Raw genomic sequence first — 22,905 nt, forward strand, 5'->3', positions numbered from 1 at the left:
AGTCACAGTAGGAAACAGTAAGTATTCCAACTCATTCAGGGTTGAGGTAGAGGGGATGAGAAATGTGGGACCAGGGAGGCAGGGTCATCTTAGCTCAGTCAGGTCTCTGGGAAAGTCGGGAGATGGAATGAATTGGTCATTCAGTCAAGAAGTGTTTGTGAAGTGCTTGCTTTTGGGTGATGCTGGGGAATCTGCTCTCAGCGCTCACAGTCTGCAAACAAGATGGAGGCATCGATGGGGAGGCACTAGAATTTAGGGGGATCAGCAAGGCTTTCAGGATTTTAAGTGGGGCATGAAGGAGCCAAGAGACAGAAATGAGGAGGGAGAGCAATTGAGGCAGAAGAACAGAACTAGAGTCAAGAGATGGGCTGTCCTGTGTGAGGGACAACAAGGAGGTTATGAGGTGAAAGGGAGAATTTATTTTTCATTTTGTTTTGGTTTTGGTTTTTGCAAGGCAATGGGCTTAAGTGACTTGTCCAAGGTCACACAGCTAGGTAATAATTAAGTGTCTGAGGTTGGATTTGAACTCAGGTCCTCCTGACTATCCACTGCATCACCTAGCTGCCCCTGGTAAGAATTTATTAATGATAGAATAGAGTTCAGGAGAGCTGATCTGAAAGATGGGAAGAGGGGATTGAGGTGTGCCAGAGAGGTGGGGCAGGGGGTGATGACCCATGGAAGAGATGTGGGGTTTATGTCTAACCTATGATGCTGGGTCATGGTTGTAGGTTTGCTAGCCACAGGCAATCTGGCGCCCAGGATAATGACTCACACCTTCCCAAGCCCTGGGAACAACAGATGGGGAATTATTCTCTTCTACTTGTCAGGGCACAGTGTCACTGACTTGGAGGGCCTGATGGCCAAAGGTATGAGGTAGACAGTTTAATGTCCATGGTTTTCTCTCAATTATATAAGCCTTCAGGGACCCAAAAATCAGAAGAATTACTGTATTTCTTTCAATAACAATGTATTTCTGTCTGCAGAAGTTATGACCGGAGTTCCAGAAGCTTAGATCAAGAATCCCCCTCAAAAAAGAAGAAATTTCAAACAAACTATGCTTCTACTACCCATTTAATGACTGGCAAAAAGGTGCCATCGTCTCTGCAGACCAAGCCCAGTGACCTGGAGACCACAGTCTTTTATATCCCTGGAGTTGATGTCAAGGTGAAAGCATCCTCCTTGAGATGAGGAATGAGCTGATGACGATGTTTGTCGTGTCCATATGTTGATGCTAAAAGTAGCAGTCATACAGCCATTCCGTAATCTTCTTCATCCTCCGAGAAGTCTTACAATTGTCATTTCTGCAGTTTCTGCTGTTCGCTTTTCCATAAGTAGTGAAGTTCATGTCAGGAAGTGGTAGATAACTTGAGAAATTTAGCAGGTTTTCTGATGCTACTTTTTTGGCCAAGTGATTTGGAATAAGAAAATTCCAGAAGGGGTGATGGCCTCTATTGGCCATGTGGCTTCCTTCCTGTTCCCACTGGTTTTCACACAAACACACAGAGATCATTTCCACTAACATTTCTTGGATTTCTACTGGAGGCAGGTGCTCTGTCTGGTGCTAAGTCTGCAGAGATGACGACAAGCAGTGTAGATTGTTTCTTAGAATGGAATGAGATCGCCACAACAGAGTGGGGAGGAGGTCAGTGGCAATCACCCAGCTCTCAGGAAGATGAGTTGGTAAAGCTAGAAATCTTTGACCTGAAAGAAGATTTAAAAGAGAAACAATAGTCATTTGTGGGGATTTGAAGGGATAGAGAGATTGTTTTCACATCAGTTACTGTTTAGACTAGCAGACATCAAAGTCTTCAGTCAGAATGCTGAGCGAATGACTTCCAAAGCATCTCTGGTTTTTGTTTGGTTTTTTAGCAGAAGGATGGTTAGAAACCAGACTTCCAAGAGGAGATTCCTTCTCCCCATGTGCCATTTCTCCTCCCCTGAGAGTGATTCCTTGGAGTGTATGTAGGTGTCACAGATGGTACTTGAACCCTTGTCTTCCAGAACCTCTTTCACTGCTCCATCCTACCTCTCTAATGATTGGGAATAAATGGAATAATGTAGTATTTCTCTTAAACCTGGAATTATTTATCCGTAGAATATTTGCATCCAAAGAAAATGAAGGAAGGAAATAAATTGTTGACCAAAAGTGACTCATAGGATGAAAAAGGAAGTTGTTGGTCATAGCTTGGTGCTTTACTACTCTCTAAAGCTTGCTTAGTGGTTCTAGTGCTTCACAGCTGACCACATCCTGGCTGCAGCAGGAGGGACATTCTGAAAGAGAGGAGCATTCCGGTGGCTCTTAAAAGGTCAAGGTTCAGACATGGCCACCACCCTGGACACCAGGCTTCACTAACGGTATTAATCCAGGAAGGCATCAGGGTAAAAATTGCAGATAATAGATCCTAAAGATTATTGCCCTAACTTAGCCTTCTAAATAGCTTTTTGGACCAGGCTAGCGGCTTTCTGCTACGTAAGTATCATCCAGAGACTTACAGAGGCTTTGTGCTAGAAAGGACCTTACCATCCTCATGCAAGCTTATTCTACAGATGAAGAGAGTAGACCATGACAGTGTAGGTGCTTTCCCCCAAGAGCAAAGATCTAATGACAGAACTAAGGCCCTAGTTTCTCCACACTTAGTCAAGGACTTTTTTTGATCATTATGTTTGAATATTTTGGCTTAAAGAGCACACTAGCCTATTTTTATCTCTTTTTACTTGTGTCTATACTATTAATATTTTGATTAGTGAAATTTTATGACAATGAAGATTTTGCTGTAAAGAAAATTATTTTATACATTTGACCCTAAGTTTTTAGGTCTTCATTCCTGCTTCATTTTACTTTTTAAACTTCTTTGTTTCAATGCAGCTCCATTACAACTCAAAGACCCTAAAGACAGAGTCACCAAATGCTTCCAGAGGATCTTCTTTGCCAAGAACCCTTTCCAAAGAGTCCAAGCTGTATGGTATGAGAGATAATGCCACGCCTCCTCCTCCTCCTCCTCTTCCTCCTCCTCTTTTACCTAGCACTTTCCAGAACAAGACTAACACCTTACTTCCTCCCCAGCCCCCACCTCTTCCCTCAGGTACTAAAGGAGAATATACTCTCTATGTTTATTTTTTTTCCATTACCTACTTGCTCTAGTGTCTTTTTTCTTGCAAATATTGATGATACATCAATGATACATACAAACTTATAAGTGTTAATTCTTCACCGTTATGTTCAGGATTATAAGCACAGTATTCCTTTGACCTTTGTTCATATTGAAGAAGTAATCTGAACTTAGTGTCATTTATTTCATCCACTGCAAATCTGTATTATTAATGATTGATGAAGTGAAGTTGTGCTTTAAGTAATCTTCAATTATTTAATCTCCTAAAGAAGGACTACAGAAATTGCTGTCTGCCTTCATGTGAGAAATTCGAGAATTGAATTAGCATACATTTCCCCTTAAAGGGCTATTTTTGTTCTCTTGATAGCTGATTCTTACTTCAGAATAGATAGATAAATGGGAAAAGGAGTAATCATCCCTAGGGAACTCATCCTTCAAAAAGAAATAGATTACATTTCTCTATCATTTTGCAATTTCAAAACACATTACATACACAAATGATCATAGCCCATGGAGGGAATTATTATCCCGAGACCCACCCAACTCAACTCTGCTTGTTGGGAAATAATGGGAATTAAAATTGGAAAGGTTGGACAGTCAAAATCAGGGAGAGAAATTGAACGTTGTAAAACCTAGCCAGTCAAGAAACATTTTTTACATCCTTACTGGGTGAAAATCCGTACAGTAGGTAGTGGGGGCAATATAAGGTTTAACTAATGATCCCTACCTCCACAGAACCTATGGTTCAGTGGATGGTAAAAAGCAGAGATAACCTAAAATTTTGTCTGATAAGTGAAATATAGAACCACACCTTTTAGTTTATAATTGAAAACTTAAAGAGAGCCATCTTTGAACAGAAAGGTGATAATTTTGCTTCTACACCTGTTGAATAAGGAAGCAGAAGTAGAACTATTCTCCAGCCACTTGGAAAAAAAAAATAATCCCAGCATAAACAGCTAGGACTCCATGCTGGAGGACTGAACTAGGATTCATCCTCTTTGAAACTGCAGGCATGAGAGTGAAAGAGACTGTAGAAAGAAGAGAGGGAGAAGCAAGCGGGGAAATGGCCAGAAAGGGAAAATGAGGATCCCTCACTCTGTTAATTAGCATTTAGGGAGCTCTTGCTTAGGCCCAACCACTGACTCACCATGGATAGACAGAAATAAGGAGCTGCTCCCATCAAGAATCTTACAAAGATGGAGGAAAACAACACTTTCATGGAGTTGAACATAGACAATCTTGATGCTAAATCAGTGTAAAGCTTTGAGGCAGAGTCATCTGAAGGGAGGATGCAAAGAGAAAACATGATCAGAGAAGAAGGAAGACAACACAGTAAGGCAGAAATGATGGTGATGATAATGATGGCATTTGCCCTTCATTTTCTTTTTTTTTTTATTTTTATTTTTTTTTTAGATTTTTACAAGGCAAATGGGGTTAAGTGGCTTGCCCAAGGCCACACAGCTAGGTAATTATTAAGTGTCTGAGATCGGATTTGAACCCAGGTACTCCTGACTCCAAGGCCAGTGCTTTATCCACTACGCCACCTAGCTGCCCCTGCCCTTCATTTTCAAAGAAGACCATATCACCAGGGAGCTGATGCCATGATAAGCACAAACATTGGATTTGGGGTGTGGGGGTGTGAAGCTGTGCTAAGTCATCAGCCTCAGTTTCTCCTCCAAAGCCATCTGAGTCCAGTGACCAGATATGAATCAGGATGACTGGAGATGGTACTGGGTGCGAGGCAATCATGGTAAAATGACTTGTCCAAGGACACACAGCTGGTACTAGTCAAGTGTCTGAGGTTAGATTCAAACTCACCTTCTCCTGACTCCAAGGCCAGGACTCTGAGAAGAGGTTAGATTCCAAAAGGGAGGATGAGGCCAGAGGTGACATTAGATTTTAACATGGAAGAGATTATTGGGAACATTGGAGGGAGGAGTCTCAGCCAAGGAACAAACAATGGATCCCATAGGGCTTAAGGAAGCCAGCATAGTTATTCAGGGACTCCTGTCAAATTTTCAGATATTAATTTCTTGTGTTTGGTTACGTCAGGAATGTTGAACCTTCATGAAATATGATGTGGATGTTTCCCAAATAAGACCATTCAACCTGGACTGAGGCCACCATAGAGATCTGATAGTTTAATTTAGTCAAAAATGACAAAACATCCTCTGCACACTCCAAATATCACATAACCCACAGAAAACCCTTGTGGTTGAAAGAAGTCACACTTTTATAATGAGCTTAGTTTCTTATCACCCTTTTTTTTATTCTGAATTTAAACACCAAAAGAAAAAAAGAGGAACATTTACACACAAGCATACACATTGTGATTCTCCCATTTGATACTATTATTTATAAATTCCACTCATTTCTTTCAGAACTGTCCTGCTTGTCTGGGCTTTCTTCTATTCTCTGCATTTTTTTTTTATTTTTGCAAGGCAACAGGGTTAAGTGACTTGCCTAAGGTCATACAGCTGGGTAATTATTAAGTGTCTGAGTTCAGATTTGAACTTGGGTCCTCCTGTCTCCAGGGCTGGTGCTCTATCTACTGTGTCACCTAGCTGCCCTGCATTTTCTTTTAATGGTTTAATGGTCTTGCCCTCTTTTGGTATCCTAACTGATAGTCCCTCTATCAAAAATTTAAAGGAAAAAACCAAGGTCTTGTAACAAATGAGTATAACCAAGCAGAAAGAATCCCCCCAGTGACCAGGCCCATTAATGTAGGCCCTTCTCCACCCATGATCCATCACCCCATCTCTCATTTCATTATGACTCTTCGGTCAGCTGAGTTGGCCTGCATGTTGTCAGAGTTCTTAAACCTTTTGGAGTTATTTTGCTTTTTAATACTACATTTTCCAGTATTTAGTTTTCCTGCTTCTGTTCATTTCACTCTGAACCAGTTCCTGCTTTCCAAATTTCTCTGAAATCAGTTTTTATTACTTTATGACTAAGAAGATTTCATTTCATTCATATGCCATCATTCATTCAATCATTACCAAATAGATAATCACCCTTTTAGATTCTGGATCCTTCAGGATCCAGGAAGTGTATTTTGCTTGTGACTGTCCTCTACCCAGTATTGCCCTCTTATCTGTCAAATTGGGTGTGTTTCTGCACTAAACTGCTTATGAATGTTGGGCCCTGCTTTGCCTGGTTCAGGTTTGAGGTTTCTCTGAGGCCCATTCACCCTCGGTATGCTCCCCTATCTCTGCAGTGAGGAGAAGAGGTAAGAACCAACTCCTCCTTCCTCCTCTCCGAGACATTCCTCATACCCTGCTTCTCTACCCTCTCAGTGCCCTCAGCATAGACTTCGAGGTTCTGGAGTGATAATGTTTCTTCAGCTCTTTCCATTTGATCTAGTAATTTGACCATTCTAGGCTCCCTTGGACTCTGATGTTAGTATTGCAGAGGGCCCCTACCAGGAATGCCCAGAAATCTCTATTATTCTATTTAAGGTTCATCCCCCTGAGGATTCTGCTCAGCTTTAGAAAGAAAGCAAATTATAAGAAAGCCCTTTTCCTCTGCTTTTTGGGATGGTCTATCCCGAGACCTCTTGATTTGTAGAAGAAGCTGCCAGAGTTGATGGCATCTTGCCTGTGACTTCTTTGGGGGGGGGGGGGGGGGGCTCTGACAGCCCTGGGACTGTGAGATTTCTCTCAGGTGGTGTTTATGGATTCTTTCTTCATTTTATTCATGATTCATGTTATTCATAGATTCATTTATAGAGTCAATATGATTTCATGAAATTGTGTCTAGGCTTTTTTCTTCTTTAAATAGTTTTCAGGGAGCCAGTAGATCCTTAAATTATCTCTCATTGACTTCTTTTCCCAGATCAGTGTTTTTAAAATATCATTTATCTTATATTTTTTCCAATCATTTTATTCTGTTCTAATATTCCTTGCTGTCTCAAAGGAGTCATTAATATGTCTGGTCTGTTCCAGTTTTCAGGGAGTCATTTACTTGGGTTAGGCTCAGTGATAACATTTATAACAAAGTTCCAAAAATATTTATTACAATTTTTACAATTACAATTTTACAATTACAATTATTATTCATTTCATACAAAACACTTTGTTAATTCCTATGAATATAAAGATAAAAAAAAGAGGAAACAGTCCCATAAAGGGTTTTTTTTCTCCTTCCTGTCTGGCCACACCTTCACTGTCTTCTTTCCCAGCTTGTCATCTGTGCCCCATTGTGATATGTGGTATCATATCATCAATTTGTCTCTCCCAAAAGGATTTGTTCTGAGTCCATTTTCTCACTCTGCATTCTCTCCCTCTGTGATCTCAAATTCTCATGGGTTCAAATATCACCTCTATACAAATGACACCTGACTATCTGGCCCAAATTTAGCAGCCCCTCATTCTCAGCTACCTACTTTGGTGAAAAATGGAACTTCTTCTCTTAACCACCCTAAACCTGCCCCTCCTCCAAACTTCCCTATTTCAGTCGAGGAGGCTACCATCCTTCTGTTTGCCCAGGTTTGGAACATCGGCATTATCCTTGAATCTACATTGTCCCTTACCTCCCATTGCTAGTCAGCTGCCAGGTCTGGTCATCTCTTTGGCACCTCCCTTCCTCTCTTGTTAACTCTCACCCTTGAGGACTCTTGTGACAGCCTTCCTCCCTTTTTTCAGTACTCCCCTCCCTACAGACCTCCCCCACCAGCACTCAAAATGACCATGCCCCTCCCTGTCATAGCCTCTGCTGCAAGCTAGCCTCACTGACTTGCATTCTCCTTTTTGAGATTCCTACTGCTCCCTGGGCCCAAGTCTGAGTGCACTAATTCCTTAACTGAAGACCTGGGACCATCTCCTGAAACAGTCTTATTTTTCCTTGTTTGGTCCTTATTATCTTGTATCCCTCAGGAGAATAAATGCTCCTGAGAATGGGGTTATGTGTGAGATTGTTATCAAGACAGAATTGGCAACTGATTAAAAGTGGGAACTAAGGAAAAGGGGAAAAAAATAAGGTGACTGAGATAAAACTTTGCTCTCCCTCATAATTTTAATGATTTTGACACTTTTCTAGATTTAGGTCCATATAACTAAAAAAAGCATGTTACGGACATAACTCTGCTTATAATCTCCCTTTGCCATTTTTACATTTTCTGTGATCAATCATGTTTTACTTCACCTTCTAAGAAAAAAATAATGAAAGTTGGAAATTGAACCAAAGTGTGACCTAGAGGAAGTAGAAAAAACCATTGTATTAGAAATTGTTGATAATCCTTGCATTCTAACATTGTATTTTCATTTCTTCCAACCTATTATTTTAATCTTAATCTTACTGCTTTCTTGAGTTACTCATGAATAAAAGTGGTTCTTAATTAATACATGATTCATTGTATTACAATATATCTTGTAATTCTGACTTCTGTAATAATGAAATCTGTGGATTTACATTAATGGAATGATTTCTCAAATATCACTTAACAAATGTAGCACTTATAAATGTTTCAGCCAAAGGGAAAGGAAGTGGAGGAGTAAAAACAGCGAAATTGTATGCCTGGGTAGCCCTTCAGTCACTACCAGAAGAAATGGTGATTAGTCCCTGTCTGTTAGATTTTCTGGAGAAGGCCCTGGAAACCATCCCTATTACACCAATTGAAAGAAATTATACTGGTAAGCTACTTTTTTTTCTTCCTCTTATATATCTATAGGGATATATTTGCCACTTATTTTTCCCTTGAATTATTCTGATCACATCTAGCACCATTTAACTGTAAAAGAGAAGTAGATATTATCCAGCTCAACCCTTTTTTTTACATTTTAGAAATTTGGAGTATTAAAGAGGAAATAATATTCAAAACTGGGGGAGCTGAAGTTTACAGAGACTAGAAAGGGAGATTTGGGATGTAGCCACAAATCTGGGAGCCTAGAGAAGGAAGAACCCTAAGGGGGACCATGAAGCACATGGGCTAAGTGAATAGAGCTCTGGGGTTGGGATCAGGAGGAACCAGGATTCTGAGGCTCCCCTCAGCATCTCCAGTGCATGAGCCAGTGTCTTCATCTATAAAGTTTTGGTAACAATCATAATAGCTAGAATAGTTGCCCCACGAGATTGGTTGTGGTCATCAAGTAAAAAAATATACCTACTGCATTCCAGGCCCTATGCCAGACTAGGAGCTTATATGTAGCAAATGTTTTTTTTAAAAATCATAGTCCTACCCAACCCCCAAAGAGTCACCTTACAAACATCACCTGGCTTGAAGTTCATCTTAGGAGTCAGAAACCTAGGGAGATCTTTTTAGATCCTGTCATTTAGTCTTAGTTGTTTCTCCCACCTTAGTGTCATCCACAAATTTAATGAGCATGTAAGTCATTGTATGAGTTTTCCGGGATTCATAGTAACATTCAAGCAGCCCCAGACCAAACATAGATCCCTGGGGTTCTCTATAATAGAGAAATGTCATGGTGACATTAGGATGAACAACACCTGTCAAGTTAACTGGCCAGCCAGGTCTTAGTCCATTGGACCTTATTTCCACTTCATCTGTATTTCTGTATCTTCTCCACAAAATTAGTACTACATACCTGATGATGCTTAGCTAAAATCTAGGTAAGCTCAAACCATATCAGTAAATGTTGAAAGGGGGTGAGTCTCGCATGTTCCGTGCTTATTGAAGCTACCAGACAGGCTGTAGGTAATTTCTAAGCTCTCTTTTAGATCTTCTCCAACTACTACTTTCATTCTATATTCCAGAATTTTTCCAGGTATCACAGACAAGTTTCTTAGCCTAGTTAGAGCATACAGTTTCAAGTTATCAAATCTTAGCAAAAATCCTAGAATTCCCCCTGAAGGCAAATTCATTGGCCTAGCATTTATAGACTCTTTTCTTCCCTTCTCTAAAAATTGAGACTTTAGCCCTTCCTTCTTTTTTTATTTTAGTTTTTGCAAGACATTGGGGTTAAGTGGCTTCCCCAAGGCCTCATAGCTAGGTAATTATTATCTGTCTGATTTGAACTCAGGTACTTCTAACTCCAGGGCTGGTGCTCTGCACCACCTAGCTGTCCCCTGGCCCTTCTTCATGCTTTTTTTGGGGGTTGTTTTTTTTTAGATTTTTGCAAGGCAAATGGGGTTAAGTGGCTTGCCCAAGGCCACACAGCTAGGTAATTATTAAGTGGTCTGAGACCAGATTTGACCCCAGGTACTCCTGACTCCAAGGCTGGTGCTTTATCCACTACGCCACCTAGCCACCTCCCTTCTTCATTCTTGAAGAATTTTCTGATCTCCTTTAGAATGGTTTAGCAATCACTTCTACTGGTTCTTTGAGGACCTGAGGATGGAGGACTACTGGGCCATATGGCTCAATTCATCAAGAATAAGGGTAATAATAATCTTACCTTCTCCTTCTTTACCTAGAGGTTCAATCCCCTGAAAATCATTACTGTTCTTTCATTTCTAGGTAAAGCTTGTTCTCCTTAGCAGAGAAAACAAACTTAGGAAAATGCTACTTTCTCTCAATTGTCAGGTCTCAACATTTCATTCTTTTTCTCCCAGCATGGCTGAACAAGACCCTTTTTGGTGTGTTACATGGCCTTGCTTGCATCTTTAGTATGTTTCTTTTTTTTAGAGAAACCTCATTTTTTTCCTCATTGAAACTGTTTCCCTTTTAAATTTGCATTCTTGAACATCTCCCATTCCTCCCAACCTGACTTCCCCTGAAGTATTTTAGATTATGAGATCCTTTCATCTGTTCCAGATTCTAGGATGTTTGTCAGTCTCTGTTCAATTTTCTTTTTCTCTTTTGAATCCTAGCATGGAGTGGTCCGAGTTCCTCCCTCTTAGTGAGAATCAGATCCATAAGAGAACTCAGCCCATGGGTATCTGGATAATTGAGTTTCCCCCCTCTTACTGGGTCGTGCTACTGGGCCATGCTCAGGATCTGTTTCCCAGCCTCTCCACTTCTTTCATTTCCTTTTAGAAACTTCACCAAAGGATTTGTGAAACTCAAATGAGATATTGGAATGTAAAGCACATTGTTAATCTTAAAAGTTCTCTGTAAATGCCAGTTGTTCACCTCATTATCAACCTCCATTCCCCAGGCCTATGGTCTAGGTTGTCCTCATTCCCTCCACCTTCTCCCACTTCCTGGTTGAGTTCAGGCCTTGAGCAATAATTACAGTGCTCGCTGGCTGGTGCTTTACCACTGGGCTGGAGTAGACCAGCTCTAATATGTAGCGATTGCCAGTTTCTGAGGACTAAGTGCTTAAGCTAAAAATTTAACAGAAAAGCTCATTCCAGCAAACCCCTGCCATCACCCACATGTTCTCTTGTCATATTTCCCTCTGGTTCCTGGATGTCTTCACCTGAGGCTACTTTCTTAACATACATAGCTACCCTAACCTCTATCTACCTGCTGTGATATTCCCATCCATGTCCATGGTCCAGTCATACCTTTCATTCGCCCAAGTTTCAGTGAGTGCTACCTATGAGGTCAGCTGTGCTCCCTTGTTTGAGTTCCTCTTGTGTACAGGGTTGACTCACTGAAGGCTGGAGGGCTAGGGTAGTCTTATTGACTCCATACTTCCCTCTCATCGCCCATGAATTTCCAGGTATTTCTATGACTCCTCTTTTTTTGGTGAATGTTATTTTACTTTTTCAATTACATGTAAAGATAGTTTTGAATTCCCCATTTTTCTCCCTCCCTTCCTCTCTTCATTCCCCCTTCTCCATTGACAGTATTTCCATATTGTCATTCTACTTCCTTCTTAATAACCACTGGTATCTAACTAGGATGGGTAATAGCTACAAGGAAGATTTCTTTCACCATCATCTTTAGCTAGTTTAAAATGTCTCTGATTTGATTTGTAAGACACCAAAGACAATTTTAAAAATTTTGTCAGTTTTTGTGAGCATTCCATTTTCAGTCTACCCTTATGTTGAAATGATCCTGTATGGTTCTGCATCACCCTGGCTGGCATTTCTTTCCTTTGCCATGTTTAACCTTGATGGCACAATCCAGACTTGAGTTTGAAGGAAGGGATTGATGTTGTTCTTCTTGGAGGGACTTTAGAAACTAAAACTTTGGTAACTTTATAAACACGTGTGTTCTTTTTTAACAGCTGTTAGTTCACAAGATGAAGACATGGGGCACTTTGAAATACCAGACCCAATGGAAGAGTCGACAACATCATTAGTGTCATCATCAACCTCTGCCTACTCCTCCTTCCCTGTAGATGTTGTGGTCTATGTCCGAGTGCAGGTGATTTGATCATTGATCTGATAGAGTTATTTTTTAACTTTAAAAATAATTCTTAAATTTACCTAACTCTGAAAAGGTTTCCTTTATTAATCTTGCTTGAAGATTCTAGTTTCCTAACTTTATTTGATGATGAGTCCCTTTAAAAAAAATTGTCACACTTCCCGCAACCCTTCTTTTAATAATGCTTAGCTCACATTTGATTCAAAGGATATTAAAATGTACTAGAAGTTTGATGACTCACATCTTATAAGAATAGAATTAGAACAATGTCAAAAATGCTGTTAGCATTCACTCACATAGACTTTGAGCTAGTAGGAACCAGTTTTGACCTCGGCCAGTTCTTGAGTTTGAGAAACCAGAGAGCTCTAGAAATGATAGAATTTATCCAAGAGCACACAGCTTGTAAAGAGGCAGAGTCAAAATCTGAGCCAAGTTCTGTGATTCCCAACCTAACATGTGGCTTTACAAAGGGGAGGAGGAAAGCATGATTGTGGCAGAGGGGGAAGCTTCAGATCTTTAAACCTTCATGGGCAGATTATAAGAAAGTTATGGAATGTCCATCCCACTCCCAGGAACCTGCTTTAGCTGACAGAGAAGGCAGGTTCAAGGGCAGGCATAGCAAACCAGCCTCGATCTGGCCTCATCCCCCAGCTCCAGCTTTACTTCCAATTCAACCCCCAATAAAGCAAGGTCACTAGGGGTGGGGGAGGGGGGACCCACTACTGGGGCATCTGTTAGCATCTGTCGTGAGTGCCACACTCCTAGCCTCCCTCAGGAAGTGCCTTCCTTTTCCTTCTTCCTCTGGCTAAAGCCTTCTCCAAGGGAGGAGGAGGACCTGGCTGCCCATCTGAGGAGAAGGTGCCTTTACAACCTGAATCCCTTGATCCTTAACCATTTGGAATTAATTGGCTGTGTTAGTCTCACTTTTAGTGACTTTCACATTGTACCTAAAAGTTTTTGGTCAGGCTGGCATGCCTTGCTATTTCAGTGAGACGTTTCCCCCCCTTCTTCCCCATCCTCTTCACATGTTTGTTCCACAGTGTTTGTGTTTGTGTGTGTGTGTGTGTGTGTGTGTGTGTGTGTGTGTGTGTGTGTGTTGGAGTAGGGGTGTCACTCTGTCTGGGTTCTTGAATAATCGTCCTATGTAGGATTTGGTTTTGGTTTCTTATTATAATTGACTGCCTTTTTAAAATTACTTTTTGATCATATGCTCAGTCTGAGAATATCAAGTTACTCTTTATATGCAGCATGTTCATTCTGGTATCCAACCTTCACATTTCATTCTCTGCTAGTCTCTTGACTTTCTCACTCCAGGATATATGTTACCTTCTAGGAAAATATGTCATTGATGAGGGCCATGGAGTCATGGTAGGCATTGTTATTGCTAGAGGATGAATTTGCTCAGAGATTTGATATGATGGGAAAATGAATTTTTTCTAAGTTTAATGGTGTGATTCTCAATGACTTCTGCATACATTAAGCAAAACAAGTAGTTATGAACATTTTCAAAGACAATTTAGTACATCTCATCAGTTCTTCACCTGAGTGTTTTAATAGACATCATTTATTGCTTTTGAATCATGAGGCAATTGTTTTTTTTAAAAAGCATTACAAATTTGTTAATTCTTTTTTTGTGTTACTTGTTTAGCCTTCTCAAATCAAATTCAGCTGTTTACCAGTATCAAGAGTAGAATGTATGCTAAAGCTGCCCTCCCTGGACTTGGTATTCTCCTCAAACCGAGGAGAATTGGAGACTTTAGGTACCACTTGTCCTTCAGATGCTGCATCCCCTAGTGGTCATCCTACCCCGAGTGGATCAAAGACCTTCACCAACAAAACAGGGATGCCAGGTAAAGGGGCTAATGCCATCAGAAACTTTTTCCCCTGAGTTAGGGAAGAAGGCAAGGAATGATAAAATAAGACTGGTGATTGGGCAAGTCTTACCTCTCATGGTGGATAGGAACTACTTGCACTTTGCACCAAGATTAATTACCTGCTCAAACAGAAATAATGCATTCTTCATGGTTACTGTTGGCCCAAATATGGAAGCTGCCTCCTCACAAAACAGAGATTGCTCTTGTATTTGTCATTGAGACCTCCTAGCATTCTGGACAGAGTGCTGCACGGGATCCCAACTGCTTGTACCTTCCCCTCTGAGATTCCTGTCTTGATCCTCTGCATATCTCCTGTATATATGTATAGGTCATTTACTTGTCTCATTCGGATCTCTGTTCCTGGAGAGCGGGGGCTGGAGTTTGGACAAACAATGATTATGAGATGAGGTGTTTTAAGGAGGAAGTGAAAGAAAAGATGAACTAAAAAATGACAAACTAAAGAAAAGGAGTTTAGACACTTGGGCTTTTTCTCCACTTTAGACACTAGAACATCTCTGACTTGAGAGCAATTTTAGTTCAGATTTTTGCCTCCTCTTTTCCAGAAGTTTGCTTTTAACTCATGTTTCCTTCCATCTAAACAATGAGAAGGATAAACATTGTTTCAGGGTGACTTAAGACTTAACTGTGCTGCTCCTTCCTAAGGGCCTAGCCCACCTAGCTCATATGTTTCCATGATCCTAACGGAGGTGCATTTATTTGCTGGATAAATGCTTTGGGTAGAAGTGGACTAGAAGTCATCATCCTGAGAGACTTTCCATACAGAAGGGCAGATATCTCCCATCTTCTGGACTCTTTGGAGACAGTAAATGACTGAGGCATCAGATTAAAGTGGGATGTCATCTGTCTCGGGTCCAGTTCTGGCCACCATGTTACTGTATGTGGCAGAGCCTGTGAAGAGTGGAAGCAGTGAGAGTGCTCAAGAGACTCATCATGCTGAATACCTAAAGACTGGAGGAACTAGAGAAGGCACGCCTGGACACAAGCCTTGTTAGGGAGCTCTTCAGTAGAGAAGGAGGGGTTCTTCGGTTGCATTTGGTGTACGCATCCGAAGAATTGTTTGTGTGAAAATGTCCTTGTATCCTTGAGAAATAGAACAAGGCAAACACTGAGTGGGGACCACCTCTGTTCAAGCAGAATAATGGTCATTTCTCTCAGTCAGAGGAAAAATAGCAATGGTGATAAAACATGGCATGTGACCACTCAGTCAGGAAGATTGGGGAAAGACAGTGGAGCTAGAGTTGGGTGGTGGTATTACTCCATGCAGTGTGAGCACAGACACTGACTTGGGGAACAACAGCCTGTCTGTTTTGGCTAGGACATCACCAAGCTCCTTGGGGCATGCCAAATAATGAGATAGACCCAGCACTTGCTTTCTAGTCTATTCAAACTATTCTTTTTTCAAATAAGGGGGCTATTTGAGACACCAAAGAGTTCATAATGGAAGAAAGGTTCCCCAGTCGCTGTTGGTCCCCAGGAAATACAAGCTTCATTCAGGGGTCTGAACTTGACCTGAATCTAACTACCATGAGGAAGTAGTTGTATCATCAGGAAATTACCTCTCCTGTGTGGGTCATTCCTGCATGCTTCCTTCTCTGCTTACATATACAAATTTAACAGAAGAGTAGATAGAAGAGGATCATCAGATGACTGTCTCCTAAAATTACCCCTTATCTGTTCCCCAACAAAATTCTTAAGGAGATTAAATTTCCAAGGAAAACAATTTGAATTTTCTTTGATGTGATGGTTTGAACCAGTGAAGTGTTTGAACCTAGTTTAGAAAGATTAAACTGATGCTAACATGTAGGATGGATGAGAGGGGCATTGAGTGGAGGGAGGGATGACCTGAACCCGACTGTGTGAGAGAGGGAGTTGGTATACAGAACAGACTATAGTGATGAACTATTGAATTTAAAGGATGGCGTTGTTATCGACAGAAATGAAATTAAGACCCCAAAATACCATATTTTAAGGAGATGAGATTAGTTTTAGATTTATTGAGCTTGAGAAAAACGTGTGCTAAAAGTAAAGAGGTTATAGAAATTTTTGTGAAACTATTAATATGATTAGAAAACACTTAATGTTATTTATAAATCTTAGCATTGAGGAAAACTATAAAAACCCATCCATAAGGTGAAAATTTCAAGACCATTCTAAATGTGAAAGGGTGGGGGGAGGTGTGAAAAGACTTTACATTTAATGCTGTAAAAAAAAAAAAAAGCAAAATCAACTTGTTCAGCAGTAAAGTAATTGAGTCAAACCAGTGGGCCATACAATTAGAATTTTCTGGTTTGGTTGGTTAGACTAGTCATGGTACTATTAGATTACCTAGTGAAATGAAAGGTTCAGAAATTTTGAATCCTTTTTTTCAAAACGTGCTTGAACATAGCACCAGGACTGTGCCCCCCCCCCCCCAGTCATGTCTAGTGCTCCCTTAAACCCAGGACTGAAGGAGGGAAAGTTGTCATTCCCCTTGGGCTCTTTTGTTGGCTTCTGGCTCATGCTCACCCATTGACTCAAGGAAGAAGAGGAGCTATTCCAGCTCGGCTCTGGTCCTTGGCCATTTGTCTTTCTACCAGTAGTTCTGCCCCCACCTCCTTTGGACATCTTCTGGATGTCCCATTAGGTACAGTAGAGAGGAGACTCCAACTTGGCACATCACTGAACCCTCAGGTAAGTCTGTGTTTGGGGGATTAGCAGAGTCAGAAGATGAAACTAAAGGATGGTGATGGTTTTTTGTTTGTTTGTTTGTTTTTAGTTTTTGCAAGGCACGGGGTTAAGTGGCTTGCCCAAGGCCACACAACTAGGTAATTATTAAGTGTCTGAGGCTGGATTTGAACTCAGGTACTCCTGACTCCAGGGCTAGTGCTCTATCCACTGCGCCACCTAGCCGCTCCAGGATGGTGATGTTTTAACATGTCGCCAACTGTGTGTGATTAAATCACATGATGCTTGAATACTTTGTGATTTTTAACTTTTTAGCTACCATTTATTTTTGTGTAATTATTTTAATTATAGCAACACATTTTAAAACAATTTTCCCCTAGTTTGTAATGTCCTCTCTTTCTCCTCTTGACTCTAGGCTCCTCTGGACTAGGCAGTCCTCTTGGCAGAAGTCGCCATAGTAGTAGTCAATCTGACTTGACCAATGCCAGCAGCAGTTCATCTGGGCTGAGTTTCACGGCCTGTATGTCGGACTTTTCCCTTTATGTATTTCATCCATATGGAGCAGGCAAACAAAAAACTGCAGTTACAGGTCTCACCCCTGGATCTGGGGGCCTGGGTATGTGTGTATGTGTGTCCATTCTTGTCTTTGTGGCTTTCATAGCACCTTCTCCAGCCATACCTTTTCGGGAATTATGGGAACTGAGGTCATGAACTGAAACGGCCAGTGACCAGCCACACACCTGTGGATTGTTTCTTTTTTTTTTTCCTTTCCAGGCTTAGTTTGGTGGAAATATTGCTTGATAAATACAAAAAGGAACAAATACCAAAGGAACTTGAACATAGCATCCTGCTTTTTTTACAAATCCTGGTGTTGAACTGGCATTGTGATTTATAGGACTTTGTTTTGATGCTTGTATAATTACAAATTACCTGCCCAACAACATTGCCAAAGCATGACACACTTAATAGTCCAGCTTTAGGTCAGGAGACTAAACATTTTTGAGTGCACCCCCCCCCATCAGTAAAAAATATTTGAGTGTGCAACCCCACGGTAGGTGAATATTAATTTCTCAATTATGTTCATTTGGTGCTGTATAAATAATTATGTACATTATAAAATTTACACAAAAAACAGAAATGTTCAAGGAAAGAGATCAAGATGAAACAATAAAGGTAATAAAGAGGTAATAAAGAACCACTGGAGTTATCATGTAGGGGAAGTGACATAGTAATGTGATCTCATCCCTTTGGCAGTCTATGCTGTCTAGACAGTGGAAAACCCTGTTTCCATTATACAGGTGAGAGGTGATGTGAGCCTCAGTTGGGAGGACAAGTGGAAGGACAGCATAGATAGGAAAGCTAAGGAAATGGAAACAAGATTTGGAAATTTATTAGATAGGTGAACAGGGCAGGGAATGGTAGAGAGACGTGAGAATGACTCCAGTGCTTCCCCCCTGGGTGACCAGAAGGTTGATGGTGGAAATAAGGGATTTTGAAAGATAGTTGGGTTGGGGAGAAAGTAATGCATCCATATGTGTTGTCCCTTGTCCCCTTGAAAAGGGGAGGCAAAAAATTGAGCTCAGGCAGAGCCCCTGCCCTCCACCAGTGTCTGCCACAGCCACGGTCACAGAGGTGATCTGGGTAGTGTGCTAAGCCGCAGAATTTTTCCACTGGCATCTGTGCAGTTGGTACTTTGGGCTTGACATGCCTGACAGCCTCGGGGACTCTCCCAAGAAGGGAGCTGGGGGGCAAAGGGTGGAGTGGTGAGCGCTGGGCAGGAGGTCCACCTCCCTGACCTCTTCCACACTCTGTGGGGACTTTACCTTCTTCCGGCTCAGCCCCCCAGAATCCTGAAGTGCTTCCAGAAAGGACCAATGGGAGAGTAGAGATGGATTATGATCCATTTCTTTTATTTATTTTTTAGATTTTTGCAAGGCAGTGGGGTTAAGTGGCTTGCCCAAGGCCACACAGCTAAGTAATTATTAAGTGTCTGAGACCGGATTTGAACTCAGGTCCTCCTGACTCCAAGGCCAGTGCTCTATCCACTGCGCCACCTAGCCTCCCCTAATCCATTTGTTCTATATATTAATTTACTCCAAACTTTCAAATGCCAATTAAGACTGATAGTGTAACACTGAAGTATTCTCACAAATAAGTAATGGTGTGATTTTTGTCTTTGTTTTGTGCGGACTAGGAAATGTAGATGAAGAGCCGACCTCAGTCACTGGACGGAAAGATTCCCTCAGTATAAACCTGGAATTTGTGAAAGTCAGCTTGTCCCGAATAAGACGCTCGGGAGGAGCCTCATTCTTTGAAAGCCAGACTGCAAACAAGTCTGCCAACAAAATGGACACTACATTAATAAACATATCTGGTAGTTTATCCATTCTTAATTTAAAGTATCATTTGTTTTCCAGAATGAACCAGATATGCTCCCAACAATGAATATCATTGAGGTTTAGATGGCAATTTGAGTTTTTCTAGAGTGATGGAAATCTGGCTGTTTGCATGATGTATCATTATGTATTGTGGAGCTAAAGCTTTCTTGGGGCTGGGACCAGTATAACTTGGGAAAGGCCCCATCGGGCCTAGGCTCAAGCCTTTCCTGTATCAGACGAGCCAGATCATAGATGAAGACCCTAAAGCAAGCACAAGAGTTGTGTTAGCCAAGTGCCCCAAAGAGGAGACTCTGTGTCGATAGTTGGCTTATGCTATTGCTTATCTTTGGATGAAGTCAAACTTTTAAAAATTCATAAACGGAGGGTAATCCTTATACTCTGATTTTGTAATTTGTGAAGGAAAATTGGCTCTCAGCAAGTTATCAAGAGCAGAGACACTAGCACCTTCCAGGAATCATTGGTAACCAGTTCTTGGTGCTACTTCTGGGAAAGTTCCCATCTTCTATTGCCTGTGTCATGTGCAACTAGAGTAAAGGTTTTCAGAATTCCTGCCAGGTTCTAACATCTGCTTTGTGCATCTCAGCGGTATGCGACATCGGCTCTGCTTCCTTCAAATACGACATGCGCAGATTGAGTGAGATTCTGGCCTTCCCCAGAGCCTGGTACAGGAGAAGTATTGCCCGCCGCCTATTTCTTGGTGACCAAACTATAAATTTGCCTGGTAGGTCATATATTTAAATTTTTAATTATATTAAAGTTATTGAGGGAGGCTATAGACAGAGCATCATGCTTCTCAGGCAGGAAAGTGGGTTTGAGGTCCACCTCAAAAGCGTACTGGCACAGGGAAGCTGGGCCAGAGGTGTCCAGACCCGGGGCCCCTTGGAGAGCCAGACTGGATCGAAATGTCTAACAAGATAAATTAAAATATTGTGCAACATAGAGAACGTCATTTTGTTGTTTTTGAAGTCAGTGTGCTGCACACTTTCCTCCATTTCTCTTGAGTGTGATTCTGCAGCTCTGTAAGACACAGTTGCAGAGAAGGAGTCAACCTGCAGTGATGGGGATCCAGAAATCATGAATCTAGGATCCACACCCCAAAAAAGTTTTTAATAAAATCAAATTAAATTTCTATTTTCCATCAGTATTCTTCAAGAATCTAGAAACGCACTTCCCTCTTTTACCTTAAATAAAACATGAGATTACCCAGGAAGCTTCTCTGTTCTTCCTTTCCCTTCTTTATGTTCTCAGAAATTTAAGACTAGATTTGGATTTTTATAGAAAAATCTTATTCCATTGGTGATAATGTAATTCCATAAAGTGGCTAGGAGAAATTTGGAGTATGATCACATAGGTAACATCGTCATGTTACTATCATGGTCTGTTGTTGTGTTGGTCAGTTGTTTCAGTTGTGTCAGAATCTTTGTGACCTCGTTTGAGGTTTTCTTGGGTAACTGTAGCTAGGTGGTAATCGCCCCATTAATTCTGGCCAGGCTTTCCTCTGATATTCATGGCATTTCTCCCTTCTCTGCCAGCATCTGGTCCGGGGACCCCAGATTCCATTGAGGGTGTGAGCCAACACCTTTCTCCAGAGTCGTCCCGTAAAGCTTACTGCAGGACCTGGGAACAGCCTGGCCCGTCAACCTCCTTTGCCCACACGGCCCAGTCACCTCATGTGTTCACTGAGCACACAGCCAGCGGTGGCGTGCCCCCCGGAGCAGCTGCTCAGAACCTGAAATCTCCCGCATCCATGCGCTCCAGAAGTGTGTCAGACTCTTCAGTCCCCCAGAGAGGTAAGTGGGGCCAAAGGGGGCCTGTGACCACCCCATGACAAGAGCGTGGTCACCTTTGAGGCATTCCTTGCCATCTTCTCCTCGGGGGAGCTTCCACTTCCCACCTATAGAGCTGAGTCGGTCTTGGGTTGTTGTGAGGCTCTGATAGGACAAGGCAGCTAGAGGACCTTCCGCCTCCCAGGACTACAGAGTCAGTACATCCCAAGCCCTCAGTGAAGATCACTGAGGTCAGAGCAAGTGCTTGGACAGAACTCTGAAGGCCAGAGAGAGCCAGCTGCATTGGATCCTGGATCTGAGAGGCAGCTCTTGGCAGGGAGAGGGCAGAGCCTGGTGGCCAGGAGGCCAACCAGAAGATTTCAGTCACCACCAGAAGATAGGAGTTTTAATTCCACTTTGCATATACTAGTCTCTGTTTCCTCATCTGTAAAGTGGGGATAATGATAATCATCACACCTGGTTGTTCTGAGAATCAGATGCACTGATATTCCGGGCCTTGCCCACCTTCAAGGATTCCATGGTAGTGATGGGGGTCATTTTGGTGCGCGGTGACATGGCCCTACACATGGGGGGGGGGGGTGGCAGAGGAATGAAGAGATGCTGCAAAGACAGGCTGGACATGTCTTGAGCCTGAGGGACTGAAAGGCTATTGAATGGTCAGCAGAGAGCCTGGGCCATAGAGATGGTCCTTACATCCATAGGAACAGAAGGGGCCACCAAAGGTGGTGGTCCAGAAGGAGAAAAGAGGGCCCGTAACAGAGTTCCAAGGACACCTGCAGAGGGAGCGTGTGAGCTGAGGAGAAGCAGGAGGGTGAGATGTGCTGAAACCCAGAATGGAGAGAGAACGAGGGGCCTGAGGCCTGAGAAGTGGGCACCGGCTCAGGGGACTCTGCAGAGAGTGAACTCTGGGGAGTGAGGTTGGAAGCTGGATTGTAAAGGCTTAAAAAGGGACTGAGAAGCCCCTTTGCCACTCCAAGGCCCACCTGCCCTTTCCCAGCATGGGCCCTACATCATACCCGCCACCTGATCAAGAGAATGACCCGAAGACCAGGTCTGACCATCTTCTGGGCTGCTCCCTCCCTAGGACCTGAGGGAGGCCTCACCTCAGCCTCACCGTCCCTGGCCTTGTTGGAAGTGAGCTCCTGGAGAGCAGGGAGCACTTGACTTTTCCATTTGTGTCCCTAGCAGAACTGAGCATTGGGTGTCCACCAAGCACCTAACGCACTCCTCCTCCCAGGAGGGGCTTCGTGGCAGCTCTCTGAATTCTGCTGAGTTGAGGGAAGGTGTGCGGCTGTGGGCAGGAGTTTGAGTCTGCAGTTTCAGGGCCCCCTTTGGTAGCAGAGGCAGCAGTGAGCCTGCAGCCCCAGTCTGCTGTGGGCTCTGACCCTCAGCAGCCCCGGACCAGGAGGGATTGGGGGACTGGGGTGGATGGAAACTAACTTGAAGAAAACAACCAACCATGTCCTGGACTTGGCTGCCAAAGTTCTCGAGACAGGGTTTTTGTTCTGTGCTGGTTTTTAATCAAAGCTTTCTTCTGAGAGAATTTGAATCCATATTGTGGAAGTGAGCAACTGAGTCACCAAGCTAAGTGAAAACACATCCCAGGGTTGCCCTATATTCATGGAACCACTTGAAGACCAGAGGAGGAGGAGGGCCAGTGTCCCTGTAAGAGCCAGCCCTCCTCAGACCTAGGCAGCGCCTTCCCTTAAATGGTTTCTCCCAATAGGAGAATATATAGTGAATATAGTTCATACCTCACTATAGACTGGGGTTACCTCAATTATTATTTATACACATGTACATAATATGCAAATATATACATAGGCCTACACACTC

The 22,905-nt window shown here is 42.3% G+C and overlaps 1 protein-coding gene across 9 annotated transcripts in view; it reads left to right on the top strand.

The window, feature by feature from the left end:
- Positions 1–22,905, top strand: part of BLTP1 (bridge-like lipid transfer protein family member 1) — a 220,707-nt gene that overhangs the window by 182,211 nt on the left and 15,591 nt on the right. For all 9 annotated transcript variants that reach the window (XM_074228344.1, XM_074228349.1, XM_074228350.1 and 6 more), the window contains 9 exons: positions 984–1,164; positions 2,867–2,963; positions 8,579–8,740; positions 12,185–12,324; positions 13,973–14,174; positions 17,299–17,499; positions 19,078–19,257; positions 19,866–20,003; positions 20,815–21,072. In XM_074228344.1, the coding sequence (XP_074084445.1) occupies positions 984–1,164; positions 2,867–2,963; positions 8,579–8,740; positions 12,185–12,324; positions 13,973–14,174; positions 17,299–17,499; positions 19,078–19,257; positions 19,866–20,003; positions 20,815–21,072 (1,559 nt within the window). The remainder of the gene's footprint in view (positions 1–983; positions 1,165–2,866; positions 2,964–8,578; positions 8,741–12,184; positions 12,325–13,972; positions 14,175–17,298; positions 17,500–19,077; positions 19,258–19,865; positions 20,004–20,814; positions 21,073–22,905) is intronic.

This window comes from Macrotis lagotis, chromosome 3 (assembly GCF_037893015.1).
Source record: "Macrotis lagotis isolate mMagLag1 chromosome 3, bilby.v1.9.chrom.fasta, whole genome shotgun sequence".
Classification (NCBI taxonomy): Eukaryota; Metazoa; Chordata; class Mammalia; order Peramelemorphia; family Peramelidae; genus Macrotis; species Macrotis lagotis.